This window comes from Corythoichthys intestinalis, chromosome 13 (genome assembly GCF_030265065.1).
Source record: "Corythoichthys intestinalis isolate RoL2023-P3 chromosome 13, ASM3026506v1, whole genome shotgun sequence".
NCBI lineage: Eukaryota > Metazoa > Chordata > Actinopteri > Syngnathiformes > Syngnathidae > Corythoichthys > Corythoichthys intestinalis.
The window spans coordinates 46,987,275-47,011,780 of NC_080407.1; the positions used below are offsets into that span (position 1 = coordinate 46,987,275).

The 24,506-nt window shown below is 41.1% G+C and overlaps 1 protein-coding gene across 2 annotated transcripts in view; it reads left to right on the top strand.

Moving 5' to 3' along the window:
* Positions 1 to 723: 723 nt before the first annotated feature.
* Positions 724 to 24,506, top strand: part of LOC130929079 (tetratricopeptide repeat protein 39B-like) — a 28,758-nt gene continuing 4,975 nt past the window's right edge. The window contains exons 1-15 of one of the 2 annotated variants that reach the window (XM_057855998.1): positions 724 to 834; positions 1,333 to 1,367; positions 1,438 to 1,674; positions 1,735 to 1,805; positions 1,867 to 1,999; positions 6,566 to 6,671; positions 10,305 to 10,370; positions 10,434 to 10,542; positions 10,613 to 10,680; positions 15,212 to 15,271; positions 15,345 to 15,719; positions 15,789 to 15,900; positions 15,960 to 16,077; positions 16,136 to 16,252; positions 16,343 to 22,582. In XM_057855998.1, coding sequence (XP_057711981.1) covers positions 796 to 834; positions 1,333 to 1,367; positions 1,438 to 1,674; positions 1,735 to 1,805; positions 1,867 to 1,999; positions 6,566 to 6,671; positions 10,305 to 10,370; positions 10,434 to 10,542; positions 10,613 to 10,680; positions 15,212 to 15,271; positions 15,345 to 15,719; positions 15,789 to 15,900; positions 15,960 to 16,077; positions 16,136 to 16,252; positions 16,343 to 16,448 — 1,752 coding nt within the window. In that variant the 5' untranslated portion in view covers positions 724 to 795 and the 3' untranslated portion in view covers positions 16,449 to 22,582. Of the gene's footprint in view, positions 835 to 1,332; positions 1,368 to 1,437; positions 1,675 to 1,734; positions 1,806 to 1,866; positions 2,000 to 6,565; positions 6,672 to 10,304; positions 10,371 to 10,433; positions 10,543 to 10,612; positions 10,681 to 15,211; positions 15,272 to 15,344; positions 15,720 to 15,788; positions 15,901 to 15,959; positions 16,078 to 16,135; positions 16,253 to 16,342; positions 22,583 to 24,506 lie in introns of those variants that run through there. The other variant, XM_057855997.1, reaches the window with a different exon arrangement.

Consider the following 24,506-nt stretch of genomic DNA (forward strand, 5'->3'; position numbering starts at 1 on the left):
TTTTACTGCAATAATATCATGTTTGTTTTGGCCACACCAATATTTTAAGTGGCCCCATCTGACCACCCCTATGAAAAATTTCTGGAGGCGCCACTGTCAGGCCATTTGTGGGCCCTAAGCAAAATAATGCAAAGGAGCCCATATTTTTGGCCCACCATTTCGTCACAGTGTACTGTGAAACCCATACATGCAATCCAACCCATATGTCCATATTTTGTATATTAATCCGATTTTGTTGCACTGCATACTTCAAACATCTCACCCCGAATGATTGTCAATACTTACAGTAGATAGCGCCAAACCTTTTTCTAAAAGAGGAAAGAAAGGTTAAGGAAGAATTTTTATTTTTTTAAGCTTGTAATCAAGTATCAAAACTCACAAAATTCAAATAAAGCAAACTGTAAAATAAATTATAAATTAAACAATTGCCAGATTGGGGCCCCCCTAATGGTCAGAGGCCCTAGGCAGCTGCATAGTCTGCGTATAGGCTGGGCCGGCCCTGCCCACTGTGAACAAGACAGGTCAAAAAATAAATATCACATTAACATTTCCAACCCTCAAACGTCCAATCCATCTGAACTGGAAGGGTGGCAGTGAATGAACGTTTAGATTGGACGTCTAACTAATTTTGAGATTTTATTTCATGAATGGCAAAGGATTTGACGTTTTAAAGTCCGCGTTGAAACGTCCTTGCGAGGGGGAAAGGGGGGCGTGTCCGCTTGTTTGACGTACCCGGAAGTGACGGACACTACAAGCTGGCAGGCGAGCGTGAGAGACGTGTCCGCACGACGAGGGATGGACGTGATGGAGGACACGGCCCGCGCCGAGGACGAGGTAACTACTGCTTATCGTGTTTTTTTGTTGGGGTAGCTTTGTCAGGTGTTCTTCTAGTTGGTTTCTCGACGCGTCCGAGACTTGTGCATGTTCGAATCTTTAAAGGTCCTGGACTACTGTAGTCCAAAACGCTCCTCAAAACCTTCTCAAGGTAGCTTGTGGATAGTGAGTTTTAGATCTTGTTTTTTTCCCCAGTGTCGAGATGTTTTTTTTCCACCCTGTAATATGACACCGTGGTAGACACAGGAAAGTCCGGCATCTTTGCGTCCATTGTCAAGCGAAAGGATGTGCTGAGGTGGCAGGTTGTGCAGCCGTGTCTGGAATTTGGAGAATGTAGTAGACACCAAGATTATTGTGAAAGGTGCTTCTGTTCTCTAACTTGCTGCCAAGCTCTTGTCTCACTGACTTGCTGTTCCTGCTCTATCAGGTCACCTTAATCGAGGGAATTGTTGTGAAGGTGGCTTGTGTATAACCGAATGTCTTTGTTGTGTTTTCCAGGAGCACTTTGAGGATGCCTACGACCGAATTCCCACGTGAGTACACTCGTAATTGTCACGGCGCCGTTACCTGTTTCTGCGCTTCATTTCCTGTGTGTGTGAACAGTGCATGTGACATGGACCTGCAGTCTGCCATCCAGGAAACTCAATGTGCCCTCAGCTTAGTCCTTAACAACAAGTTCTCTGAAGCCCTGGACCTTCTTAAGCCATTGTGGCGGGACAGTATGTACCACGCGTTGGGTTACAGCAGCATCTTGGTGATGCAGGCGGCTATGACCTTCGAGCAGGGGGACATCCAGATCGCCATGGCGACCATCAAGGAAGCCCTACACACCTGTCAGAGGTACGATGTGACCTCCCCGAACCTTTCGGCAGGCTTTGTAACGCTCACGTTCCCGGTCAGGTTTCGCAAGAAGAACTCAGTGGTGGGATCGCTTTCCAGCCTGATCAGCAGGCAATCCAACCTCCAGGAAGGTAGGCGCACGCGAACCCGCCCCGCCGCCCGAGGCGTGACGAGCCGGCTTTTTGTCCTCAGAGGAGATGCACGCCGAGCTGTGCTACGCCGAGTGTTTGCTGCAGAAAGCCACGTTGACTTTTGTGCAGGACGAAAACATGATCAGCTTCATCAAAGGAGGCATCAAAATCAGAAGCAGCTATCAAATCTACAAGTCGGTCCTTTCTCCTTCACCCTAAGCCGAAGCATGGACTTCATAACCTATTGACATGACACGGGGAAACGGGGCCGATCCGTAGGGGGCCTATTTTCAAAAACTTCAAATTCAAATATTTTCAAAACAAAAGCTGCTACCATCCTAAAACCATAGCATGTATTTACGTAAATATGGCGAATGCGGCTTGTCTTTAAGTTCACTGTGGCGCCGCCTTGCAACAACTCCACAGCAAGGAGCTTTTTACATTATAATCCTTGTGTATAAATGCTTAAATCCCCAAATTTTTTACAACTATGGACGTAAAACAGTCTCGATTCTTGGGTTAAAAGCAAAAGAAATTGCGCGGGTAGCATGTACAGTGCCTTGCAAAAGTATTCGGCCCCCTTGAACCTTGCAACCTTTCGCCACATTTCAGGCTTCAAACATAAAGATATAAAATTTTAATTTTTTGTCAAGAATCAACAACAAGTGGGACACAATCGTGAAGTGGAACAAAATTTATTGGATAGTTTAAACTTTTTTAACACATAAAAAACTGAAAAGTGGGGCGTGCAATATTATTCGGCCCCCTTGCGTTAATACTTTGTAGCGTCACCTTTTGCTCCAATTACAGCTGCAAGTCGCTTGGGGTATGTTTCTATCAGTTTTGCACATCGAGAGACTGACATTCTTGCCCATTCTTCCTTGCAAAACAGCTCGAGCTCAGTGAGGTTGGATGGAGAGTGTTTGTGAACAGCAGTCTTCAGCTTTTTCCACAGATTCTCCATTGGATTCAGGTCTGGACTTTGACTTGGCCATTCTAACACCTGGATACGTTTATTTTTGAACCATTCCATTGTAGATTTGGCTTTATGTTTTGGATCATTGTCCTGTTGGAAGATAAATCTCCGTCCCAGTCTCAGGTCTTGTGCAGATACCAATAGGTTTTCTTCCAGAATGTTCCTGTATTTGGCTGCATCCATCTTCCCGTCAATTTTAACCATCTTCCCTGTCCCTGCTGAAGAAAAGCAGGCCCAAACCATGATGCTGCCACCACCATGTTTGACAGTGGGGATGGTGTGTTCAGGGTGATGAGCTGTGTTGCTTTTACGCCAAACATCGTTTTGCATTGTGGCCAAAAAGTTCAATTTTGGTTTCATCTGACCAGAGCACCTTCTTCCACATGTTTGGTGTGTCTCCCAGGTGGCTTGTGGCAAACTTTAAACGAGACTTTTTATGGATATCTTTGAAAAATGGCTTTCTTCTTGCCACTCTTCCATAAAGGCCAGATTTGTGCAGTGTACGACTGATTGTTGTCCTATGGACAGACTCTCCCATCTGAGCTGTAGATCTCTGCAGTTCATCCAGAGTGATCATGGGCCTCTTGGCTGCATCTCTGATCAGTTTTCTCCTTGTTTGAGAAGAAAGTTCGGAAGGATGGCCGGGTCTTGGTAGATTTGCAGTGGTCTGATGCTCCTTCCATTTCAATATGATGGCTTGCACAGTGCTCCTTGAGATGTTTAAAGCTTGGGAAATCTTTTTATATCCAAATCCGGCTTTAAACCTCTCCACAACAGTATCTCGGACCTGCCTGGTGTGTTCCTTGGTTTTCATAATGCTCTCTGCACTTTCAACAGAACCCTGAGACTATCACAGAGCAGGTGCATTTATACGGAGACTTGATTACACACAGTTGGATTCTATTTATCATCATCGGTCATTTAGGACAACATTGGATCATTCAGAGATCCTCACTGAACTTCTGGAGTGAGTTTGCTGCACTGAAAGTAAAGGGGCCGAATAATATTGCACGCCCCACTTTTCAGTTTTTTATTTGTTAAAAAAGTTTAAATTATCCAATAAATGTTGTTCCATTTCATGATTGTGTCCCACTTGTTGTTGATTCTTGACAAAAAAATTCAATTTCATATCTTCATGTTTGAAGCCTGAAATGTGGCGAAACGTTGCAAGATTCAAGGGGGCCGAATACTTTTGCAAGGCACTGTATTTTACGTAAATACGGTCGAACGTGCGGCTCGTCTTGTAGCCGCCGCCGTCTGTAAACAAAGACGAAAATTCTTGCGAATAAGTGCTTCAATCACTGAATTCTTTATCGATATGGACGTAAAACTGTCTCGATTCTTGGTTAATAGCAAAAGAAACTGTGCTGGTAGCATGTATTAGGCCTGAACGATACTGGAAAAAACTGTCGTTGCGATTTTTGGGGGCTTTGCGATATATTGCAATTAGGGCTGTCAAACGATTCAAATTTTTAATAAAGTTAATTACAGCTTAAAAATTAATTAATCTTAATTAATCGCAATTCAAACCATCTATAAAATATGCCATATTTTTCTGTAAATTATTGTTGGAATGAAAAAATAAGACAGATATATACATTCAACATACGGTACATAAGTACTGTATTTGTTTATTATAACAATAAATCAACAAGATGGCATTAACATTATTAACATTCTCTTAATTAAAGCGATTCCTGGATCGAAAGACTTGTACTAACATTTATCTTTTAAGAACTACAAGTTATAGAAATTTTATGTTAAACCCCCTCTTAATGTTTTCGTTTTATTAAAGTTTGGGCGACAAAGGAGTGGCTTCGTAAGATGCATTTCAAGGTCCTGGAGTGGCCTAGCCAGTCTCCAGATCTAAACCCCATAGAAAATCTGTGGAGGGAGTTGAAAGTCTGTGTTGTCCAACGACAGCCCCAAAACATCACTGCTCTTGAGGAGATCTGCATGGAGGAATGGGCCACAATACCAGCAACGGTGTGTGAAAAGCTTGTGAAGAGTTACAGAAAACAAAGAAGAAAATCCTTGCGAATAAAAGCTTCAATCACTAAGTTCTTTACAGATATGGACGTAAAACTGTCTCAATTGTTTGTTAAAAGGGCTAAAAACCAGGCAGTTCGCATTTATTTTACGTATATATGTCGACGAATGACCCCAATGCCGTAGCGGTTCCCATTCTCCCATTGATTTTTTTTCACAATGCTTCAAAATGCATGCATGGAACGAAAAATTATAATATTTATAGGGCTGTCACAATTATCGCGTTAACGGGCGGTAATTAATTTTTTTCAATTAATCACGTTAAAATTTTTGACGCAATTAACGCACATGCCCTGCTCAAACAGGTTAAAATGACAGCACAGTGCAATGCCAACTTGTTACTTGTGTTTTTTGGAGTTTTGTCGCCCTCTGCTGACGCTTGGATGTAACTGATTTTATGGGCTTAAGCACCCATGAACATTGTGTAGTTATTGACATCAACAATGGTGGGCTACTAGTTTATTTTTTGATTGAAAATTTTACAAATTTTATTAAAATGAAAACATAAGAGGGGTTTTAATATAAAATATCTATAACATGTACTAACATTTATCTATTAAGAACTAGAACTTCAGACAGCTCTTTTGACCAAGCCATTATGCACATCAGACAATGTTTCTCATCCAGACATTTCTTACCAGGTGTGTGTTTTATAGTGGGTAGGGCAGCTTTAAAACACTCATCAGTGATTGGGCACAAACCTGACTTAAAATGTTTGGCAAAAATTGGTTTCAATTGCTCTTTAAGTCTCTTTAGGCCAGGGGTGTCCAAACTTTTTGCAAAGGGGGCCAGATTTGGTGTCGTAAAAATTTGGGTGACGTTTTTTACGCAGAACAATTAGGGCTGTCAAAATCATCATGTTAACGGGCGTTAATTAATTTTTAAAAATTAATCACGTTTAAATATTTGACGCATTTAACGCACATGCCCCGCTCAAACAGATTAAAATGACAGCAAAGTGTCATTTTCACTTGTTACTTGTGTTTTTGGGTGTTTTTCCGCCCTCTGCTGGCGCTTGGGTGCGACTGATTTTATGGGTTTCAGCACTTTCAGGCTTCAGCACCATAATTATTATTGACATCAACAATGGCGAGCTACTAGTTTATTTTTTGATTGAAAAATTTACAAACTTTATTCAAACGAAAACATTAAGAGGGGTTTTAATACAAAATTTCTATAACTTGTACTAACATTGATCTTTTAAGAACTACAAGTCTTTCTATCCATGGATCGCTTTAACAGTTAACAATGTTATTGCTATCTTGTTGATTTATTGTTATAATAAACAAATGCAGTACTTATGTACCGTATGTTGAATGTATATATCCATCTTGTGTATTTCCATTCTAACAATAATTCACAGAAAAATATGGCATATTTTATAGATGGTTTGAATTGTGATTAATTACGATTAATTTTTAAGCTGTAATTAACTGGATTAAAAATCTTAATCGTTTGACAGCCCTAAATATTTACCTTGAATCCTCGAACAAATCACTCCTGAGACAATCCTTCCTGTTTGTATGCGGTACAACTTTCATAGTTCTTCAAAAATACTAGCTTAAACCCGGCTTTGACATGGCCGTGTGCCGTCTTCGACGATTACTAAATGAAGATTCAAACTCGGCCCCCTATGGTAAGGCGTGAGTGACGCAAAGAATGACCAAGTGTCACGTCAATAGGTAATAAATTTTATGGCCGAACCTTAACCTTCTCCTGTCTCTGCTCGTTTCAGGGATTGTCACAATGTGCTGAACGCCAGCGGTGAACCCAAGGGGAAATCCGACTCGCACCGGCAGTTTGAGGGCGGAGTCAAGTTGGGCATGGGCTCCTTCAACTTGGTGGGTTTTACCGGTCTGGTTCCTCTATCTCAAATGCTGTTCTGACTAGGGCTGTCAAAATTATCGCGTTAACGGGCGTAATTAATTTTTTTAAATTAATCGCATTAAAATATTTGACGCAATTAACTAGGGCTGCAGCTATCGAATATTTTAGTAATCGACTGAAAATTCTATCGATTAATCGAGTAATCGGATAAAATAAATGTTTTTAGGTGAAGAGAAATTATAAATATACATGAGAAAAGACATTTCATCTAATCTTGAACCATTTTCAGTCAATCAATGTCTTTATTTTCGATGTATATTGTTGAAAACAGCCAACAATTGCATCTCAGATGTAACTAGAATAAAAAAAAAGACTAATTCACTGCTTTCACTCAAAAAAGTTTTAGATCTTATTAAAAAAATATATATATCTTACCTAAAAATGCCGTTACGCTTGATAACACACATCACTTAAAAGTTAGGATTTTTTTCCCACGTGTTTCAATTGAATTTCTATTTGTGTCAAGCCATTTTTTAAGTTCTAGTTAAGTTTTAAGTTGGTCTAAACTGTAAGTCCTGATAGGATTTTGAGTTTTTGCAGTGTTCAAAATAAATGTATGATACAGGCTGTATTGGAGCACATTAGGGACCGGTGCGACTTGGTGTTTTATCCAGCAATGACTACTGAGCTAAAATTGATAGTTAGCATTATTGAGTTTTTATTTTACACCCTCATCACTCCACAACGCTATGTTATGTTAAAGCCAGTATGTAAGACACGTTAGCCACGCATCGAAAGTGGTCATAATTAATAGAAACCTAGCCCTCCGCAGGGCTAACGTTACGTTAGCAAGGTACAGTCACGTTAATCGTTTTTATTAGGGCTTAGCGCTCTTTATTAGCGCCTAGCGCTCTACTGCTTTAAGATGGCAGCTGTTTACTAACGCTGCCCAGACGCAGCCAAGTTTGTTATTAAGCATCTAGTTCAACATACATGTGATCTCTATGAGACTCATCAAACGCTACCTGCTGCCAACGTAGCATCGTGCGGGCTAGTATTTAGCAACGTCGGCGTCGTTTGTAGCGGCTGTCGGTTGCAGTAAGTTTTTTTTTTTTTTTGCTTCTTCCTCTACGCACGTGACATCAGCTCGTTGTCCCGCGTTAAAAGTAGTCCGAGCAAAACGTGATGCTTAGAGCTGTCAAAATAAATGATTACTCGAGGTGAATAAAATTACTCGGATCAGTTTTTAAACTCGAGTTACTCGAGTATTCGTTTCAGCTCTACACTGTACTGTACATTTTAATCTGTTTGAGCGGGGCATGTGCGTTAATTGTAGAGCTGAAACGAATACTCGAGCAACTCGAGTTTAAAAACTGATCCGAGTAATTTTATTCACCTCGAGTAATCGTTTATTTTCACAGCTCTAAGCATCACGTTTTGCTCGGACTACTTTTAACGCGAGACAACGCGCTGATGTTACGTTCGTAGAGGAAGAAGAAGAAAAAAAAAAACTGCAGCCGACAGCCGCTACAAACGACGCCGACGTTGCCAAATACCAGCCCGCACGATGCTACGTTGGTAGCAGGTAGCGTCTGATGCATCTCATAGAGATCACATGTATGTTGAACTAGATGCGAAATGACAGACTCGGCAGCGTTAGTAAACAGCCGCCATCTCAAAGCAGTAGAGCGCTAAGCGGTAATAAAGAGCGCTAAGCGCTAATAAATAAGATTAACGTTACTGTCACTACTAGCTCACGTAACGTTAGCCTTGCGGAGGGCTAGGTTTCTATTAATTATGACCACTGTCGATGCGTGGCTAACGTGTCTTACATACAGGCTTTAACATAACATAGCATTGTGGAGTGATGAGGGTGTAAAATAAAAACTTAATAATGCTAACTATCAGTTTTAGCTCAGTAGTCATTGCTGGATAAAACACCAAGTAGCACTGGTCCCTAATGTGCTCCAATACAGCCTGTATCATACATTTATTTTGAACACTGTAAAAACTCAAAATTCTATCAGGACTTACGGTTTAGACTAACTTAAAACTTAACTAGAACTTAAAAATGGCTTGACACAAATAGAAATTCAATTAAAACACGTGGGAAAAACATCTAACTTTTAAGTGATGTGTGTTATCAAGCGTAATGGCATTTTTAGGTAAGATATATATATATTTTTTAATAAGATCTAAAGGTTTTTTGAGTGAAAGCAGTGAATTTGTCTTTTTTTAAATTCTAGTTACATCTGAGATGCAATTGTTGGCTGTTTTCAACAATATACATCGAAAATAAAGACATTGATTGACTGAAAATGGTTCAAGATTAGATGAAATGTCTTGTTTTCTCATGTATATTTATAATTGCTCTTCACATAGAAATATATTTGTTTTATCCGATTACTCGATTAATCGATAGAATTTTCAGTCGATTACTCGATTACTAAAATATTCGATAGCTGGAGCCCTAGTACAGTGTAATGTCCGCTTGTTACGTGTTTTTTGGTGTTTGGCGCCCTCTGCTGGCGCTTGGGTCCAACTGATTTTATGGGTTAGTACAATGAGTGAGCATGGTGTAATAATTGACATCAACAATGGCGAGCTACTAGTTTATTTTCAGATTGAAAATTTTACAAATTGTAATAAAACGAGAACATTAAGAGGGGTTTTAATTAGGGCTGTCGAAATTATCGCATTAACGGGCGGTAATTAATTTTTTTAAATTAATCACGTTAAAATATTTGACGCACATGCTCCGCTTTAAATGACAGTACAGTGAAATGCCCACTTGTTAATTGTGTTTTATGGAGTTTTGCCACCCTCTGCTGTCGCTTGGGTGCGACTGATTTTATAGGCTTCAGCACCCATGAGCATTGTGTAAGTAATTATTGACGTCAACAATGGCGGGCTACTAGTTTATTTTTTGATTGAAAATTTTACAAATTTTAATAAAACGAAAACATTAAGAGGGGTTTTAATATAAAATTTCTATAACTTGTACTAACATTTATCTTTTAAGAAATACAAGTCTTTCTATCCATGGATCGCTTTAAGAGAATGTTAATAATGTTAATGCCGTCTTGTCGATTTAATGTTATAATAAACAAATACAGTACTTATGTACTGTATGTTGAATGTATATATCTGTCTTGTGTCTTATCTTTCCATTCCAACAATAATTTACAGAAAAATAGGGCATATTTTATAGATGGTTTGAAATCGCGATTAATAGCGATTAATTACGATTAATTATTTTTTAAGCTGTAATTAACTCGATTAAAAATTTTAATCGTTTGACAGCCCTAGTTTTAATATGAAATTTCTATAACTAGTACTAACATTTATCTTTTAAGAACTACAAGTCTTTCTATCCATGGATCACTTATAAAGAATGTTAATAATGTTAATGCTGTCTTGTTGATTTAATGTTATAATAAACAAATACAGTACTTATGTACCGTATGTTGAATGTATATATCCGTCTTGTGTCTTATCTTTCCATTCCAACAATAATTTACAGAAAAATAGGGCATATTTTATAGATGGTTTGAATTGCGATTAATTAATTTTTAATCTGTAATTAACTCGATTAAAAATTTTAATCGTTTGATTGCCCTAGTTTTGACACATGTGCATCCCCACAGATGCTGTCCCTCCTCCCGCAGCGGATCCTTCGACTGTTAGAGTTCATAGGTTTCTCCGGAAACAGGGTAAGTTGTGGCCGACCCGCACGTGTCCGTCCGTGTTAATAGCAACACAACTCTCCCCGATAGGAGTTTGGCTTATCCCAGTTGCGCGAGGGAACGTCCGGTTCCACTTTGCGCTCCATCTTGTGCACGTTGACGTTGCTCTTCTACCACACTTACGTCTCCCTCGTGCTAGGTTCGTATGTGCAAGAGTGATCAAGATAGTTTGTATCCATCTGTGAGTATGTGTGTCCGTGTGTGCGCAGGAAGCGGCGAGGGCAACTTGGCAGAAGCCGAAGCGCTGCTGGAGCCTTACATTCACAAGTATCCTAAAGTAAGACCTACCACTTACAGTGGTATGAAAAAGTATCTGAACCTTTTGGAATGTCTCACATTTCTGCATAAAATCACCATTAAATGTGAGCTGATCTTGTCAAAATCACACAGATGAAAAAAACAGCGCTTTGACTCAAACCACCCAAACATTTATAGGTTTTCATCATATTGTAATGAGGATAGCATGCAAACAAAGATAAAAGTGGGGAAAATAAATAAGTGAACCATCACATTTAATATTTTTCGGCCCCATTTTTGGCTGCAATAACTTCAACCAGACGCTTCCTGTACCTGCAGATCAATCTGGAACATCGATCAGGACTAATCTTGGCCCATTCGTCTCTAGAAAACTGCTGTAGTTCAGTCAGATTTCTAGGATGTCTGGCGTGAATCTGTTTTTAGGTCATGCCACAACATCTCAATGGGGTTCAAGTCAGGACTTTGACTTGGCCACTCCAGAACGCGTATTTTGTTCTTCTGAAACCATTCTGAATTTGATTTACTTCTGCGTTTTGGATCATTGTCTCGTTGCGGCCTCAGGTTTTCTTGTAAAACATCCTGATAAACCTTTGAATTCATTCTTCAATTAATGATTGCAACTTGTCCAGGCCCTGATGTCGCAAAACAGCCCCAAATCATGACATTCCCTCCACCATGCTTCACGGTGGGGATGAGGTGTTGATGTTGGTGAGCTGAATTTTTTCTACACACATGATGTTGTGTGTTACTCCCAAACAATTTAACTTTTGTCAAAATATTTTGAAAAAACTTCTGCAGTGTCCAAGTGCCTTTTTGCGAACATTCAACGAGCGACAATGTTTTTTTTAGACAGCAGTGGCTTCCTCCGTTGAGTCCTTCCATGAACACCAGTTTTATATATAGTTGACGTGTGCACAGAGATATTCGACTGTGCCAGTGATTTCTGTAAGTCTTTAGCAGACACTCTACGGTTCTTTTTTACATCCCCGAGTATTCTGCGCTGAACTCTTGGCCTCATTTTGGTGGACGGCCACTCCTTGGGAGACAAGCAACAGTGCCAAACTCTTAATAGACAACTTCTTTGACTGTCGATTGATGAGCAGCCAGACTTTGGAGATGGTTTTGTTTCCTTTCCCAGCTTTATACAAATCAACAATCACGGGTCTTCAGACAGCTCTTTTGACTATTATGTACATCTGACAATGTTTCTCATCCAGACATTTCTTACCAGGTGTGTGTTTTATAGTGGGCAGGGCAGCTTTAAAACACTCATCAGTGATTAGTCACACACTTGACTTAAAATGTTTGGGAAAAATTGGTTTCAATTGCTCTTAAAGTCTCTTCAGGCAGAGGGTTCATTAATTTTTTTCCCTTCTGCCTGATTTGGGGCTGTTTTGCTGCCTCAGGGCTTTGACAACTTGCAATCATTAATGGAAGAATGAATTCAGCATGCTATCTTCATTAAAATATGAAAACACTAGCCAATACGGGTTTAGAAAAAAAACACTCCACTGCACAGGCCCTAGCAGAGTCTGTAGAAATCATCACAGATGCTATTGACCAAAAACAATACTCAGTGGGAATTTTCCTGGACCTAAAAAAATGCCTTTGATACTGTTAACCACGATATTTTACTGGACAAACTAGAGAGACTTGGAATTCGAGGCGTCGTTCTAAATTGGGTTCGTAGCTACCTACATAACCGATCGCAATATGTAACATTTGATGGGTGCAAATCAACTACACGTCAAGTCTAGACATGTGCCGGTTACCGGTTTCACGGTTTACCGTGGTGTGAAAACGTCGCGGTTTCAAAACCACTAAAATTTTCCGTCAGACCGTAGTACGGTATTCGCTATTTTTCTTGTGTCAAAAATGCAGCCAGAAGCGATTGTTGTCCCGTTTGTTGCAATGTGTGAAAGTGACGCTATCGGCTAGCCAGCCAGCTAACCCAAAAATAAATACTTCAAACATAAGGTGTACTGTTCTTCAATTTATTGAGCTCTCAAATCGTGGTAATTGTAATATACAAAAGGAATACATTTAAAATGTTGTACAATTAGATTTTTCCATGTGAGTAGCTTCAACAGATTAGCACCATGGAAAAAGTTCGCCAAAAACAAAACACACATTTTCCTTTCAAATTCAATATACAAACTAACTAAAAGCTTACAAAGATGAATGTTAGCCTACGCTTAGCTGGGAGAGCAACTTTGTTGAGTGTGACAGCCGCAGAGTGAGAAAACAAGCTTGATTCGCTTGAATGAAAGGGAAAAAGTGATAGCGTCAAAGATCGCTAATTGCGAAAGATGATCTTGCCCTAAGCACAAATCCACGTTCGCTGGATCAAAGAGAGGTCTCACTCCCAATGTTTTATTTATTTATTCATTTTTAGATGAAACCTTTCCACAACAATATTGACATTTTAACTAACTTATACATTTTTAACTAACTTATGAATTCTATATGTTCTTCTTAACACAAAGACATGACATCATGTAGACTAGAGTTGACACAGTGGCTGAAAATGGCAAAACTTCACTTAAGCTTTTCCACCCTCAAAAAAAAAAAGGTCATGCAGTATAAATTTTTTAAAAATTTTATTCAGAAGTGTTTTTACTTTTTTATACAAATTATTTTGTTCTTGCTCTAATCTTGAGCAACTTGAGCTGTGGCTGTGAGTATAGTCTATAAGTTATATTTAGTTTAAATTTATTTAAAATATTTTTTTTATTGATAATTTATTTATTTTAACAATAAATTCATGTTCCAATTTGCAACTATGGTCTGAAAAAAAATCCTGTTCAATGGAAAAATGTTCTTTTTTAAACCCATACATCTAAAAAAAAATTGGAGCTATATTTGCAATACCGTGAAACCGCGGTATTTTTGCTCACGGTTATCGTACCGTCAAAATATCATACCGGCACATGCGTAGTCAAGTCACATGCGGCGTGCCCCAAGGCTCCGTCCTGGGACCGAAACTATTCATCCTATACATAAATGACTTATACAAAGCATCTGAACTACTAAAAATGGTACTTTTTGCGGACGACACCAACATCTTTTGTTCAGGGAAGGACCTGACAAGTCTCTCCAAGCAACTAAATGCGGAACTAGCAAAATTGCAACAATGGTTCGACGCAAATCAATTATCTCTGAATCTCGAAAAAACTAAATACACGCTATTTGGCAGGAAAGGCCTCAACGAGCACTTAAACATACAAATAAACAATGTTATGATACAAAGAGTATGGCAGCATAAAGTCTTAGGTGTAGTTCTAGATGACCTACTAACATGGAAGGCCCATGTGGAGCAGCTGCGCAATAAGCTTGCTAGGAGCATCTCCATTCTCTTTAGAGCACAAAATATGCTAGATGAGAGGACTCTCCGAACTCTTTACAGCGCACTTGTCTTGCCGCACCTCAGTTACACACACAAAATTCACCTTTATCCACTTTTTATCCTTCAAAAAAAAGGCAATTCGGATCATTCACAGCGCACCATTGAGAGCACACACAAATGAGCCCTACATCAAATCCAAGCTATTAAAATTTTATGACTTGATTAACTTCAAAACTGTTCAAATGATGTACAAAGCCCACGCAAACTGTCTCCTGCCTAATCTACAAGCTCGATTCCAACTGAGGGGATCAAATTACGACCTAAGAGGAATCATTCTTTTCCTATCGGACAATTAGGACAACCTTAAAATCTTTCTCAATTACGAACATTGGGACTCGCCTATGGAATACATGTGATGCAGCGCTTACGAGTATAGAATCATTTAGATACTTCAAAAAGATGTACAAGGAAACCTTTCTAAATTGCTACTTGAACCAAAATGACACATAACTCCATTGCACACACACATCCGCAACAAAATGTTCCCACAACAAAAAGACAACCAAAGGATGATTAAATGTCATGGACAGAGACTAAGACATAACATTGCACGCCCTGAAGATATGCCCTGCAGTAAACTTAGATCACTGATCTGTAAGTGCAACGTGCGCGCTGTGTGCTTTTAACGTCTCTGAAATGGAGCTGCTTGACTGGTCGCTAAGCTCACTGGACAGAATCTTCTCTACAATGCGACCTACACCAAACCAACGGCCATGTGAAAATAAAAGCTTATGTAATGTGACTATGCAACTCTTACCATGCTAGACTGTGCGTCCCGGGCTGTAGAGGGACGGGTATTTTTCCCGTCTTCCTTTGTTTGTCATCGGTCTTTTCGGGCAAATTATTCTGACTGTCACTGATTCTCTTTCTTTGGCCAAACTATCCCACATTTTTGTAACTGTCATTGATACCGGTGATGATGACAATAAATATTTCATTCATTCATTCATTCAAAACCTATAAATGTTTGGGTGGTTTTGGTCAAAGCAGCCAATGTTTTTTGACAAAGATCAGATCACATTTGATGGTGATTTTATGCAGAAATGTGACAAATTCCAAAAGGTTCAGATACTTTTTCATACTATTGTTTCTTCTCCGGGCAACTATCCGCCGGGTCCCCTGACTTCGGTGCGGTTTCTTCCAGGGCGCCATCATTCAGTTCTACACGGCCCGGATAGCCGCGCTGCGGGGACACTTTGAGAAGGTTCCGGGCACGACCGGGCCGCTGCCGGCGCGGGTCTGGCGAGCTCTTAATAGTTTGGTTTGGTGTGCCGCAGGCCTGCTCGGGATACCAGGACTGCGTAAGCAGCCAGCAGGAGTGGAAGCAGATCCACCACTTGTGTTACTGGGAACTCATGTGGACACACTCGTACCAGCAAGATTGGCCGCAGGCGTACCGCTACGCTGACCTGCTGTGTCGGGAAAGCCGCTGGTCTAAGGCCATTTACGTGTATCAGAAGGCCGCTATCCTCAGTATGATGTCGGTGGAAGATGCGGAGAAGACTGGGGAGGACTTGGTGGAGCTCTTCCGGCAGGTGGAGGGACTCAAGCAGCGGCTAGCCGGGAAGTCCATCCCTTTGGAGAAGTTCGCGGTTAGGAAATCTCGGCGCTACAAAGCTAGCAGTCCTGTGCCGTTGGTGCTTCCCGTTCTGGTGGGGATCTTCATTTCCCTGCGGAGGACATGCAGAACCCTCGAGCTTATGGTTGTCCCCTACTCCTAGGAAATGATGTACATTTGGAGTGGTTTCACCATCGTAGCCAAGAGAGCCGACTGCACCGAGGCGCTGCTGGTCACCATCGAGGCTGCTGAAGAGCGACTTGCCGGCGAGGCTCGTAAGTGACCGCTCCTTTTTTAACTGTTCGATGAGCTCACTCGTCCGCCGTCCCTTTAGAACCTTCCGAGTTCCACGTAGACGACTGCTGCCTGGTGCAGATGTTAAAGGGTCTCTGCCTCAAGCACGCTGGGCGACTCCTACAGGCAGAGCTCTGCTTCACCCACGTGCTTTCCAGGTATGCGCTCCTTTGCTCGTTCTGTCGGGGCATTCTCTGAAGCGTGTCGCCCTCGCAGTGAAAATCGCATCCGTTACGATCACTACCTGGTTCCATTCACACTCTACGAGCTTGCTCTACTCTACCGACAGCAGGGCGACTGCACCAAGGCTGCTGCCTTCATGGAAAACGCCAAGTGAGTCCTCGATTACATACGCTAACGTTGCTGACCTATCTTGACCTATCCTCTTCCAATTGAAAGATGGATGTTTTTGCATCTTCTCAGGAGCAACTACAAGGACTACTCCATGGAGTCCAGACTGCACTTTCGCATTCACTCAGCCCTCAACAACCTCGAAAGTTCAGCCGACGCCAGCGCTTCAAATGTTTGACGGTTTTTTGAGAAGGTTTTGAAGATAGGCGGTGAAAAACGGGGACCCGTCAGTCCCTACTTGCAGCTTTAATTATTACAACCGCTAGCAAAAAAATTGGAATCACCAGTCTCGGATGAGCACTCACTCGGACATTTTACCATGTAGAACAAACTTCTTCAGGCAGTCATCTTTGTAAATCTCACTGGAACAGCACCAAACAAAAGTTCCAACATCATCACCTTGTCCAGTGCAGATTCTTGACTCTTGACACCTTGTCCAATGCAGATTCTTCCGTCTTGTTACTTTTATAGAGCAAGTGCAAGGAAATATATACAGTATGGAATCACTCCATTCTGAGGAAAAAAATATAAAATCATTAGAAACAAACAAAGAAATAACGATGAGAACACATCTCTAGTATTTAGAAGCACCGCATCTGGCTTTTATGACAGCTTGCAATCTCTGAGGCATGGACTTGATGAGTATTCTTCATCAATTTGGTGCCAACTCTCTTTGATTGCAGTTGTAAGATCATCCTTGCAGGTCGGAGCCTTGCCGTCGACTATTTTTTTCAATTTCCACCACAGGTTTTCAATAGGGTTGAGATCTGGGCTATTTGCAGGCCATGACATTGACTGGATGAGCCTTTCTCCAAGGAATTCTTTAATAGTTTTAGCTCTGTGGCATGATGCATTTTCATCTTGGAAATGACAAACATATTTTCAATTGAAGGGATAAGAAAGCTGTCTAAAATTTCAATGTAAACTTGTGCATTTATTGAAGATTTAACCACAGCCATCTCCCCAGTGCCTTTGCCTGACATGCAGCCCCATATAATCAAGGACTGAGGGAATTTTGATTTTTTTTCAGGCAGTCATCTTTGTAAATCTCACTGGAACAGCGCCAAACCAAAGTTCCAGCATCATTGCCTTGTCCTCTTGACAAGGGGATAATGCTGGAACTCCGGTTTGGTGCTGCAAAAATAATGAATTAGTTCAAAAGTGCAACTCTGAGAGAATTTTGATGTTTCTTTTCAGGCAGTCATCTTTGTAAATCTCACTGGAACAGCACCAAACCAAAGTTCCAGCATCATTACCTTGTCAAGAGGACAAGGTTCCAACATCATCACCTTGTCAAGAGGACAGGGTTCCAGCATCATCACCTTGTCAAGAGGACAACGTTCCAGCATCATCACCTTGTCAAGAGGACAAGGTGATGATGCTGGAACTTTGGTTTGGTGCTGTTCCAGTGAGAGTTACAAAGATGACTGCCTAAAGAAAACATCAAAATTCCCTCAGAGTTGAATCATCACCATGTCAAGATGACAAGGTTCCAGCATCATCACCTTGTCAAGAGGACAAAGTGATGATGCTGGAACTTTTGTTTGGTGCTGTTCCAGTGAGATTTACAAAGATGACTGCCTCAAGAAAACATCAAAATTCCCTCAGAGATGCACTTTTGAACTAATTCATTATTTTTTTCAAGCTTTTTATCTGAGTTTGTTCTACATGATGAAATGTCTGAGTGAGTGCTCATCCGAGACTGGCGATTCCATACTTTTTTTGCTAGGGGTTTTAGTCTTTATTTGCCTTCAGCTTCTCTCCGTCCACACGCGGCCGCCAATCAAAACGGCGCCGATCAGCACTTCGCCTGGAAGCTTTTTTTGTTTAACCCCCTACCTCCTTATTTATGATTTTTACCTTGAAAGCCGGCAGCACAATCTGCGCATGACACTCCTTTGATTGTTATTTCATGTGAATTTATCTGTTCCGCCTTAAATAGCGACACACTCCGACTTTTCGTCCCCAAACATTTCGCTTATGCAACACGCGGAGGCGAACAAACGGATCGTTTACGTGACAACGGACTTTGTCCCGCTCGAAAAACACTCTTTTCTCCACTCGTTTGCGAGGTCGCAGTGATGCGTAACGACTCAAGAACGCTCAATAGACGTACAAATGTGTGTCATTTTTCTTTGTTGTGCCTCCAAGTCCAGAATTATTCACAAAACTGCCTTCACGAGATTTTCTGAGCAAATACTTGAGTTGAAGAACGGAAATTCCGGGCTGTAAGTCACACTGATAAAGTCGCGCTAGCCAAAAAATACATCCGTGTCTTATATAGAGTGAGGAAAATAAATATTTGAACACCCTGCGATTTGCAGTCCAATCGTCCAGTCCCATCTGCAGAAAACACCCCCAAAGCATGATGCTACCATCCTCATGGTTCACAGTAGGGATGGTGTTCTTGGAATGGTACTCACCAGTCTTCTTCCTCCAAACACTATGAGTGGAATTGAGACCAAAAACATCTGTTTTAATCTCACATGACTCCTATGGATCATTCAAATGGTCATTGGCAAACCTAAAACTAAACCAGGACATCTCCTGGTTTAAGCAGGGGAACTTTCCGGTCCATGCAGGATTATAAACCATGACCTCTTAGTGTATTACCAAGAGTAACCTTGGAAATGGTGGTCCTAGCTCCATTCAGGTCATTGACCAGCTCCTCCTGTGTAGTTCTTGGCTGATTCCTGACCATTCTTCGGATCATTGAGACCCTACGAGGTAGATCTTACATGGAGCCCCAGTCGGAGGGAGATTGACGGTCATGTTTGGCTCCATCCCATCCCATCCCTCGCTTATCTGAGGTCGGGTTGTGGGGGTAGCAGCTTCAGAAGGGAAGCCCAGACTTCCCTTTCCCCAGCCAGCTCTTCTTGGAGGATCCCAAGGTGTTACCTGGCCAGCCGGGAGTCATTGTCTCTCCAGCGTGTCCTGGATCGGCCCCGCGGCCTCCTCCCCATGGGACGTGCCTGGAACACCTCACTAGAGAGACGCCCTGGAGGCATCCAAATCAGAAGTCCTTGTCACCTCATCTGGCTCCTCTCGATGTGGAGGAGCAGCGGATTTACACCAAACCTGTCCCCGATGACCGAGCTTCTCACCTTATCTCTCAGGGTCCCGGATCTTGTTCTTTCAGCCATGACCCACAGTTCGTGACCACAGGTGAAAGTAGGAATGTAGATCAACTTTCGGCTCAGCTCCCTCTTCACCACGACAGACCGATGCAAAGTCTGCATCACTGCAGATGCTGCACCGATCAGCCTGTCAGTCTCCCATTTTTTCACCACTCGTGAATGTCAGGGAAGTTCAAGTTTGAACCACAAGACAAGTAGCAATCGATAGCTCAAATATGAGAGAATGAATCAGACCCAGCCAAGGATTGCCTGCTTCGAAGACATTATCCTGCTGAAAGTAGCCATCAGAAGTTGGGTACATTGTGGTCATAAAGGGATGGACATGGTCAGCAACAATACTCAGGTCGGCTGTGGCGTTAAAACGATGCTCAATTGGTACCAAGTGGCCCAAAGAGTGCCAAGAAAATATTCCCCACACCATTACACCACCACCACCAGCCTGAACCGTTGATACAAGGCAGGATGGATCCATGGTTTCATGTTGTTGACGCCAAATTCTGACCCTACCATCCGAATTTCGCAGCAGAAATCGAGACTCATCAGACCAGGCACGTTTTTCCAATCTTCTATTGTCCAATTTCGATGAGCTTGTGCAAATTGTAGCCTCCGTTTCCTGTTCTTAGCTGAAAGGAGTGGCACCCGGCGTGGTCTTCTGCTGCTGTAGCCCATCTGCCTCAAAGTTCGACGTACTGTGCGTTCAGAGATGCTCTTCTGCCTACCTTGGTTGTAATGGGTGGTTATTTGAGTCACTGTTGCCTTTCTATCAGCTCAAACCAGTCTGGCCATTCTCCTCTGACCTCTGGCATCAACAAGGCATTTCCGCCCACAGAACTGCCGCTCACTGGATATTTTTTCTTTTTCAGACCATTCTCTGTAAACTCTAGAGATGGTTGTGCGTGAAAATCCCAGTAGATCAGCAGTTTCTGAAATACTCAGACCAGCCTTTCTGGCACCAACAACCATGCCACGTTCAAAGTCACTCAAATCACCTTTCTTCCCCATACTGATGCTCGGTTTGAACTGCAGGAGATTTTGTTAAACCATGTCTACATGCCTAAATGCACTGAGTTGCCGCTATGTGATTGGCTGATTAGAAATTGTTAACGAGCAGTTGGACAGGTGTACCTAATAAAGTGGCCGGTGAGTGTATATCAAGGATACAATGGCGTGATCCGGCCAGGAGCTGTGAAAATGCAGGAGTACAGAGAGAATACACAAGTCAAGGGTTTACATATTCTTGTTGAAAGGGTGTTGCTTACTATGAAAACAAAAACGAAACTTATTACAGCCCACCTCTGGTGATTTTTCAGCTGAAAAACATCATGAGTTACGACCTTGGGAACTTAGCCGTAGCTGGCACGAAAGGGAGTAAAATCAGATAAGGAAGTCCACAGAAACTCTTTGTATTATGTTCAAAGAAATAGGTAGAGCACACGAACATGAATAGATACAGTCACAGCACAAATGAATATAGTTTAACAGTAGTTATGTGTTTTATTTTGAAATATTTATTTATTGTCATCATCATCGGTATCATTGACAATCATTGACAATTACAAAATGTGATATGATTTGTCCGAAGGAACCGAAGAAGGAGACAAAGGCAGACGGGAGGGAGCATATGCTTATCAGTTTCCCATCCCCCATACAACTAAAGACGCACATTCAGACATGGTACATACATCAGATGGCCACAAACTGTACAATAACACAATCAACAATCTGGGTTTACAATGACTCAGCGTCCAGTCAGGCAGCTCAATTAATTTCAGGGCATACAAGGTTATGGCTTTGGCATGTCCTTGACATTTTTGCATCTGTTTGCTGTGGGAACATTTTGTTGTGGCTATGTGTGTGGCAAAAGTGATTATGTGTTATCACAGCTGGTGTGAGTAGCGACTCAAATTGCTTTTCTTATAAGTCTCTTAAAAGGATACATGGTGGCAACAATTGGCGCACACAAAGATCACTGTAATTTTCAAGTGAGGTCAGCTGGTCAAGACTCATAATAGCTTTAATCTTCATGTCTTGCATCTTGACAAGGATCCTGCGTATCACCTGGGCTAGGTGTCAGTTGTAATCCAGAAATGATGAGCTCATTTGCGCGTCGGCACTGGTCGAGATCGTCAGCCAAAATTTCCAGCCTCTTGATGCGAACATCTCTCTCTTCGACCGCCTGCTTGAGTTTCTCGTTTTCAGCGCGAATTAACTGGAGCTCTCTGACGATTTCTTGATTCTGGAAGGGTTGAAGCCGGCAGAGCGCCCACGTGGGTTTTGGGTCTGATAAATGCGCGCGTCCCCGGAGGTCGGTGCTTTATAAGCATGAATAAAATATTCCTTCACAGTTAACAAGACCCCGAGAGACTTGAACTCTCCACTTGGGTCAGGACCTCATCCCTGACCCGGAGAGGGCATTCCACCTTTTCCCGATTGAGGATCATGGTCTCGGATTTAGAGGTGCTGATTCTCATCCTGACATCATTTTTAAAAAATTGCTCCAAAGGTGGTTCTTATATCAGCAAGCTGCTTGGCAATTATCCCTTAACACTTTCCAGCCTTGTTGAGGTCTACAATTCTGTCTCTGGTGTCTTTGGACAACTCTTTGGTCTTGACTATGTTAGTAATTGGAGTCTTCCTGATTGTATGGGGTGGACAGGTGTTTATATGCTATATGTGTTAGTAATTTGAGTTTTTCTGATTGTACGGGGTGAACAGGTGTTTATACGCTATATTCTTTTTCACAAAATTTTTTGGCTAGCGCGACCTATACTCCAGGGCAACTTATAGTCCAGAATATACGGTATTTTCATCAAAGTTCTGAGAAATGAAGTGTTGCAATGAGATCCAAAGTCATTTGTTTGAAATAGTGCAATGCAAGCTTTATTCTTTCTATTTATATGAAATTGTTTTGTTTCGCCTTGACTCGGCGTCAAGTCGGGTTCTGTTTTCGTTTATGTAAAAAAAGCTAATAAATGCATTTTTGACAGTCGATGGGCTTTGGATGTTTGCTTTGGAGTCGTGGGCGGGATCAATGCCGCGTGTACTTTAGCTAATAATTGACGGGCGGCGGATGCTCGCGCGGATCGGGAGAGAAGACCGCAAAATGTTCGACATGTTGCTCGGGAAGGGAGTTTGTCTTCTTCTGCCGCTTCTACTAATCTCCACTACCGACGCAGTGAGTAATCATTTTGTCTTTGTGTAAAAATTTAAATTGGGATTTTGTATCTTGTCAAAGAAAAGAACTGAAATACGACAGCGAAGTGAGCTCCAATTTAGCACGTTGTCCTTTGATTTCGTGACCCTTCCAAATGACTAGGACTGTAGCGATTATTTTAGTAGTCGATTAATCGATGAACTAGTTAGTTCGAATAATCGAGTAATCGTATAAAGAACATAGAAAATTTAAATACATGAACTGAGCCTCAAACAGTATAAAAAAAAAAGAACTAAATGAGGGTCTAAGTACAACAAAAGAACAATTGGCTAACTTGCATAGCAAAAGTCCGCTAGCTTAAATGCTATAAAATGCTAACTTTTTTAACAAATTGTTCACATTCCTATCAAAACAGCTAAATATACTAATAAACCAAATTACGTATTCATTAAAAAACATAAGTAAAGTTTTTCTTTGAGCTAGTGTTGGGCTTAACGGAGCAGCTAGATTCAGCCATGTGAAATGAATTGTGTCACATTTACTGTCACCGCTAGAGGGCAGTGTATCTACCCAAATCAATAAAATACTGTGGTTTTCGAACTATAAATCGTTACTTTTTAACCTAATTTTGAAACCTGCAGTTTATAGTCCAGTGCGGCTTATTTGTTGATTTATTTGGCCACAAAATGACATCAGTCATAAGCATTCATTAATGCTCATGGCAGTGTCATTTCATAATTATGATGGTCTTATGACAGCGCTGCTGTCAAAGTATTAGTAAATAACAGAACTAGCAATTAATGAAACAACTCGAACAGTAACTGAGGAAGCAAATGGCACAAAACATGAGTTTTGATCGTTATTTACATCCGCAGCGTAACAATGCATGCCAGGAGGCATGTTGGGTGACAACAGTGGTGGTAGCAGAGGTTGACTGTCTTCCCAAGGGAGCAAGGGTTAGGGTTACCAAATAACAGAACTAGCAATCAATGAAACAACTGGAACAGTAACTGAAGAAATTTTGCAGCGTGACAATGCATGCTAGGAGGCATGTTGGACAACAACTGGTTGCAGCAGCGGTTGACTGTCTTCCCCAAGGGAGCAGTGATGGCCAAATGAAGCTTCTCGAAGCAAAGAAGCTTTAAACCAGGGGTCCCCAAACTACGGCCCGCGGGCCGTATACCCGCCTCCACATTGGGTCCGGCCCCCAGAACAATTTTTTTTTTTTTTACTTGTGTTATTTATTTTCTGGCTTTTTCTATGAAGAACCCAGAGAGGGTTATTTGGTTATTATCTATTTTATTATAGTGTTATAATTTTAATATAATAACATTATATTATATTTAGGGATGTCAAACGATTAAAATTTTTGATCGAGTTAATCACAGCTTAAAAATAATCGTAATTAATCGCAATTCAAACCATCTCTAAAATATGCCATATTTTTCTGTAAATTATTGTTGGAATGGAAAGATAAGACACAAGACGGATATATACATTCAACATACTGTACGTAAGTACTGTATCTGTTTATTATAAAATAAATCAACAAGATGGCATTAACATTATTCACATTCTGTTAAAGCGATCCATGGCTAGAAAGACTTAGTTCTTAAAAGATAAAAGTTAGTACAAGTTATAGAAATTTTATATTAAAACCCCTCTTAATTTTTTTGTTTGAATAAAATTTGTAAAATTTTCAAACAAAAAAATAAACTAGTAGCTCGCAATTGTTGATGTCAATAATTTACACAATGGTGCTGAAACCCATAAAATCAGTCGCACCCAAGCGCCAGCAGAGGGCAACAAAGCACCTAAAAACACAAGTTACAAATGGACATGACACTGCGCTGTCATTTTAATCTGTTTGAGCGGGGCATGTGCGTTAAATGCGTCAAATATTTTAAGGTGATTAATTTAAAAAATTAATTACCGCCCGTTAACG